This window comes from Oryctolagus cuniculus, chromosome 7 (genome assembly GCF_964237555.1).
Source record: "Oryctolagus cuniculus chromosome 7, mOryCun1.1, whole genome shotgun sequence".
Classification (NCBI taxonomy): domain Eukaryota; kingdom Metazoa; phylum Chordata; class Mammalia; order Lagomorpha; family Leporidae; genus Oryctolagus; species Oryctolagus cuniculus.
The window spans coordinates 18555615-18561637 of NC_091438.1; the positions used below are offsets into that span (position 1 = coordinate 18555615).

At 41.8% G+C, this 6023-nt stretch overlaps 1 protein-coding gene across 1 annotated transcript; it reads right to left on the reverse strand.

Moving 5' to 3' along the window:
* Window positions 1-4049: 4049 nt before the first annotated feature.
* Window positions 4050-5516, reverse strand: LOC138850347 (nucleoporin SEH1-like). The gene is made up of 3 exons (XM_070076765.1): window positions 5474-5516; window positions 5234-5271; window positions 4050-5116 (listed from the first exon to the last, which is right to left on the reverse strand). Exons 1-3 carry the CDS (start codon window positions 5514-5516, stop codon window positions 4508-4510), a joined length of 690 nt encoding a protein of 229 aa, XP_069932866.1. The 3' UTR covers window positions 4050-4507.
* Window positions 5517-6023: the final 507 nt, after the last annotated feature.

The window sequence follows — 6023 nt, forward strand, 5'->3', positions numbered from 1 at the left end:
TTGGGAAATTTTAAGTAGATTAAGAAAAAAAGATCGAAAATGCAAATGAGTCAGAAATGAAGGACTGAAAGTTGGTACCACAGACGTACAGGATCCTAAGAGACTACTAGGAACAGTTGTGTGCCAGCAAATGGGATGGCCAAGAAGAAAACTACCATACATGGAAAAAGTGATGGCTCCATCTCACCGTCTCCTTGGCAGTGGGATTCCCGGCTCCTCCACATCTTTGCCAACCAATGGCTGATGGTGTGGCCATTATTTTATGTATCTGTTTTCCACCTGCATATCTTCTTTGTTGAGTTCAAACATTTTGCCCATTTTTTTCAGTTAGATTGCGTTCTTGTTACTGGGTTTGGAAAATTCTTCATGTAGTCAGAAACAGACCCAGATACATGATTGGAAATAGTCTCTGTGGCTGCTTTTTTACATGTTATAAACAGTGACTTTTGAAAAGCAGAAGTTTTTCATTTTGATGACATCCAGCATAGTAATTTGATTATTTATAATTTTATTTGTATTTAATTAAAATTATTTGTAATTTTAATTTTACTTTTGCCTGATCCAAAATCACAAATACTTCTCATGTATTTCCTTGTGGAAGTACTATGGTTTCCATCTTTCCTTTAGGTTTATAGTCTATTTTGAGTTAAGTTTTGTATATGATGTGAATTCAGGGTCAAAATTAATCTTTTGAAATGATTTATATTTGAAGGCAGAGAAAGACAAATCAAAGCACTTCCCTTTCCTGGTTTTCTCCCCTGTGCCTCCCACAATGGCCAGGACTGGGCTGGGCCAATGAGTTAGAACTCAGTCAGGTCTCCCTTGGGGGTTACAGGAGCCCAAAGCCCAGTTTGTTTGTTTGTTTCTTTCTTTCTTTTCTTTTTTCTCTTTTTTTTTTTTTTTTTTTTTTTTTTTTTGGACAGGAAGAATGGACAGTGAGAGAGAGAGACAGAGAGAAAGGTCTTCCTTTTTTATTTTTTTAATTTTTTTTTGACAGGCAGAGTGGACAGTGAGAGAGAGAGAGAGAGAGAAAGCTCTTCCTTTGCCGTTGGTTCACCCTCCAATGGCCACCGCGACTGGCGCACTGCGGCCGGCGCACCGCGCTGATCCGATGGCAGGAGCCGGGTGCTTCTCCTGGTCTCCCATGGGGTGCAGGGCCCAGCACCTGGGCCATCCTCCACTGCACTCCCTGGCCACAGCAGAGAGCTGGCCTGGAAGAGGGGCAACCGGGACAGAATCCGGCGCCCCGACCGGGACTAGAACCCGGTGTGCCTGCGCGGCTAGGCAGAGGATTAGCCTGTTGAGCCATGGTTTCTTGAGCCATCCCTGCTGCCTCCCAGGGTCTGCATTAGCAAGAAGCTGGAGTCAGGAGCCAGAGCCAGATGTTGAACCAAGGTATTTTAGTGTGGGCATGGGCACCTTAACTGCCAGGTAAAACTCCTGTGCTAAATGCATCTTGTGTGTGCAGGTTTTTTTTTTTTTTTTTTTTTTTTTTTTTTTTTTTTTAAGACTTATTTATTGGGGCTGGCACTGTGGTGCAGCAGGTTAACGCCCTGGCCTGAAGCACCGGCATCCTATATGGGTGCTGATTCAAGACCCGGCTGCTCTGCTTCCATTCCCACTCTCTGCTATGGCCTGAGAAAGCAGTAGAAGATGGCCTAAGTCCTTGGGCCCCTCACCCGTGTGGGAGACCTGGACGAAGCTCCTGGCTCCTGGCTTTAGATCGGCACAGCTCTGGTCTTTGTGGCCAACTGGAGAGTGAACCAGCGGATGGAAGACCTTTCTCTCTCGCTCTTTCTCTCTCTCTCTCTGTCTCAATCTCTCTCTCTCTCTCTCTTTCTCTCTGCCTATCCTCTCTCTGTAACTCTTTCAAATAAAATAAAGATTTTTTTTTAAAAAGATTTGTTTATTTATTTGAAAGGCAGAGAGACAAAGAGGTCTTCCATCCTCTGGTTCACTCCCCAAATGGCCACAATGGCCAGAACTGGGCCAATCTGAATCCAGGAGCCAGGAGCTTCTTCCAGGTCTCCCACGCAGGTGCAGGGGTCCAAGCAGATGGACCTTCTTCTACTGCTTTCCCAGGACATAGCAGAAAGCAGATCGGAAGTGGAGCAGGTGTGACTTAAACCCATGTTCACATGGCATGCTGGTGTCACAGACAGCTTAATCCACTGCACAACAATGCCAGCCCCTCTATTCATTTATTCTGAGGCCAATGCCACACCATCTTGATTACTGCAAACTTATAACAACCTTAGAAATCATAAAGTGTTTGTCTACACATTTTTCAGTCAATATTAAGGTTCCATCCATTTCCATATAATTTTAGAATCATCTATCAGTTCTCACACACAAGCCTGCTGTAAGTTTTCATAGGGTTTACACTTAGTGCAATTTGAGAATTGACATATTAACAATTTGAGTCTTCTCACCCCTGAACTAGGTATCTCTCTTTTACATAGGTCTCCTTAAATATCTCTCAAGGTTTTTTTTTTTTTAATTTTGTTGTACAAGTCTTAAATTTTGGGGCTGGTGTTGTTGCTTAGTAGGTAAAAGCTGCCTCCTGCAATGTCCCATGTGAGTGCCAGGTCAAGTCCCAGCTGATCTACTTCCAATCCAGCTCCCTGCTAATGTGCCTGGGAAAGCAGTAGAGGATGGCCCAAGTGCTTGGGCCTCTGCACTCATGTAGGAGACCTGGAAGAAGCTCCTGGCTTCAGCCTGGCCCAGCACTGGCCATTGTGGCCGCTTGTGGAATGAATCAATGGATGGGAGATTCTCTCTCTCTTCCTCTCCCTCTCCTTCTCCCTGTTTGTAGCTCTTTAAAATAAACAACCAAATCTTTATTTAAAAAAAAAGACTTCAACTGTCTTTTACCAGATTAAGTATTTCACATTTTGATGGCATTGTAAATAATATTTTCAAATTTCATCCTCCAATTATCTGTTGCTGATATGTAGAAATATGATTGAATGTTGTATATTGGTCTTACATCCTGTAACCTTGAAAAATTCCCTGATTAGTTTCAGTAGTTTGTGAGGTTTTTGTTTTAGATCCCATTGGATTGTCTACATATGTGGGCATATCATCTGAAAATAAAGATGCTTTTTCCTTCTTCTTTTCCAGTTTGGGTGCTTTGTTTCTTGGCTTCTTAAGCTGGCTACAACCTTCAATACAGTCTTGAATAGGAATAGTGAGAGTAGGTGGCCTTCTTTGTTCTTGATCTTAACACTCAAGCTTTCCCCATTAAATGCAACATTGACAAGAGGGTTTTCAACCTGTCCTTTTTCAAACTGAGGAAAATCTTCTTATTCCTTGTTTCCTGAGAATCTTTTTCTAAAGAATTATTCTATTTATTTGAAAGACAGAGTTACGGAGAGAAGTAGAGCTAGAGGGAGTGAAAAAGAGGGAGAGAGAGAGAGAGAGGTCTTTCATCCGCTGGTTCACTCCCCAAATGACTGCAATGACCAGAGCTGCACCGATCCAAAGCCAGGAGCCAGGAGCTTCTTCCAGGTCTCCCACATGGGTGCAGGGGCCCAAGCACTTGGACCATCTTCCACTGCTTTCCCAGGTGCATTAGCAGGGAGCTGGATCAGAAGTGGAACAGCCAAGACAAACCAGTGTCCATATGGGATGCTGGCTCTGCAGGCAGAGGCTTAAACTACTACACCACAGCATCGTCCTCTGTTCATTTTTGTTGTTGTTGTTGTTTAATCAAATGTTGACCTCATAGAATAAGTTGGGAATTATTCTTTTAGTATTTAACTTTCTAATGTTTGTGGTTGACTTCTGACCAACCCTGTTTAAGGACATCAAGAACATTTTTCTCTTTCACTTAAAGTACCCCCCATTTATTCTATTAATATTCATTTTCTTTTCCTTTCTTTGAATGCAATTCTTCTCATAGATATGACACAAAAATAGCAGGAAGTTTGAATTGCTGTGTTGGTAGCAAAGCCTACCTTTAGCGTGAACCCTGATCAGCCAAAACTACATCATTTGAAAATCCGTTTTGGGATTTAATCAGAAATGACTGCTAAGTTCTGTTTATGAAAGATATTTATTCAATCTTCAAATTAAACTTATAAAAATTCATCATTTTTGCTGTTTTAGAAAACAAAGGAAACATGCCTACATTCTCCAAAGGTAGTAAAATGGTATTTTCCTTCCTCCCCACTACTCAGAAGGATAGTAAGGATTCTTCTAATTTTTAAGCCAAGTTAGTTTCAAGAACATTTCAGAAAATTGTTTGGCTGACAATGTCTCAACAAAAAGCCTCTCCATTTATATCTCAAAAGTTTCAAGTAGTGTCAATAAACTGACTAGTACAAACAGATTGATATCCACTGTGCTTTTAAAGGCCTTTGGACTGTGGTTAGTAGAAAGCAGGCTGCTGGTGTATCTTGGGAGAGGTCAAACGGCACTGGGAAGAGGAAAAGGAGTTTGCTTTCCATTCCTGTGTGCATGCAACAAGCAGCAAAACAACAAAGTCACTCCAGTTAGCTTGTACTCAGCTGTGCTTTCTGCCAGCAGAAGATCCATTTAGTGCATTTTGAAGATTTGTAATATTTGAACCTAGGGAAGGATTCACATTTCCCTGCTGAGAACTCCCATTGACTGGGCTCCCATTACCTTTCAAAATACCAGTGCACTTCCAATTGTCCATATAGTTAGCTTTCCACAATCGTACATAGCCATCATCTCCTGAAGATGTTCCTGTTATATTCCAGCTCACTCTCCAGACCTGAGAATTGTGATTATCAAACTGAGCAGCTATATGGATTTCAAATTTTGTTGGTCCACCAGATGAAGTAAGTTCTTTCCTCACAGGTTTTAGTGTAAAAATCCTCACATCTTTGGTTGCTATTGCTAGAATATGGAAAGATCTTCCCAAGTTTGGAGCAAATGCAGCATCATGAACAGGATCAGTGACTGTCATAAGAGTTTCAGCTTTTGCATATTTCCTGGTGTTTTCATTATATTCAAAAATCTGAACTTTGGCCATTGCATTTGGACTATTGTCATCACTCCCTACAGCTCTCCTGGGAGAATGAGCATGAGAGCTTGAAGGGTTCCAAGAAATACAACTATGGCACAGGCTTGGGCCAAGTCCCTGCCTCTATGAAAACATCCTTAAAAGTGTGAACTGATTGCTCAGTGACCCTCAGATTAATGTGTTCTTATGCCTGTTGCTCTAGAATTTACGATAATGCCTCTTTCGCATGGGAAAAATTACTCCTATCCTGTAAGGCACTGACATAGTCACATACAGGTCTACAGGATACAGTTGAGATGGACAGCTCCACAACACATCAGGAGTCTATGGGTCAATGCTGATGGAGATGAGGGGACACTGCCTTCCTTCTCCACAGTGAGATACATCACAGGTGTCGAGAGAGGCACTCAGGAGGAGCAGACCTGGTTAAGAGAGCTTCCATGAGCTGCAGGTTTCTTCCTAGCTTCCTACACAACTCACCTCCTAGTCTCACTTTTATGGCATGTGATGACACCTGAGCCATATCCCTGAACTACAAAACACCTGACTTAGAGGCTGTGAGTCTTTGAACACGTGGAGAGAAAAGATTGATATTGAGCATCTCAGAAGGTAGCAATCTCTTTGGAGTTTGTACCCTGTTTCATTGAGAGGCCTGTTCTTCATATCAGTTTTCCTGATTGGCATAGTAATGGTTTTTGAGTGTCAAATGCTCAAATGAGAGATTCCTGGCTTCAGTGGAGGCAGATCAGAAAGAATGTGTAACTACTCAGTGAGAACAGGATTCTCAGTATCTTTGCCTATTATTGACTTCTTAACAGTATCAGACACAAAAACGCACAGAGATACAAGATACTCACACAGACACACAGATGCACGCACACACGTACATCTTTGCTCAGGAAATCAAACTCAGTTTATTGGAGAATATATCTACTTGAATTACTACTGACTAATGTAAAGGATTTTAAAAAATAGTGAAGACCTCTAGCTAAGGCCTCCCATAATTACAGGGTATAAGGTAAGATATAAA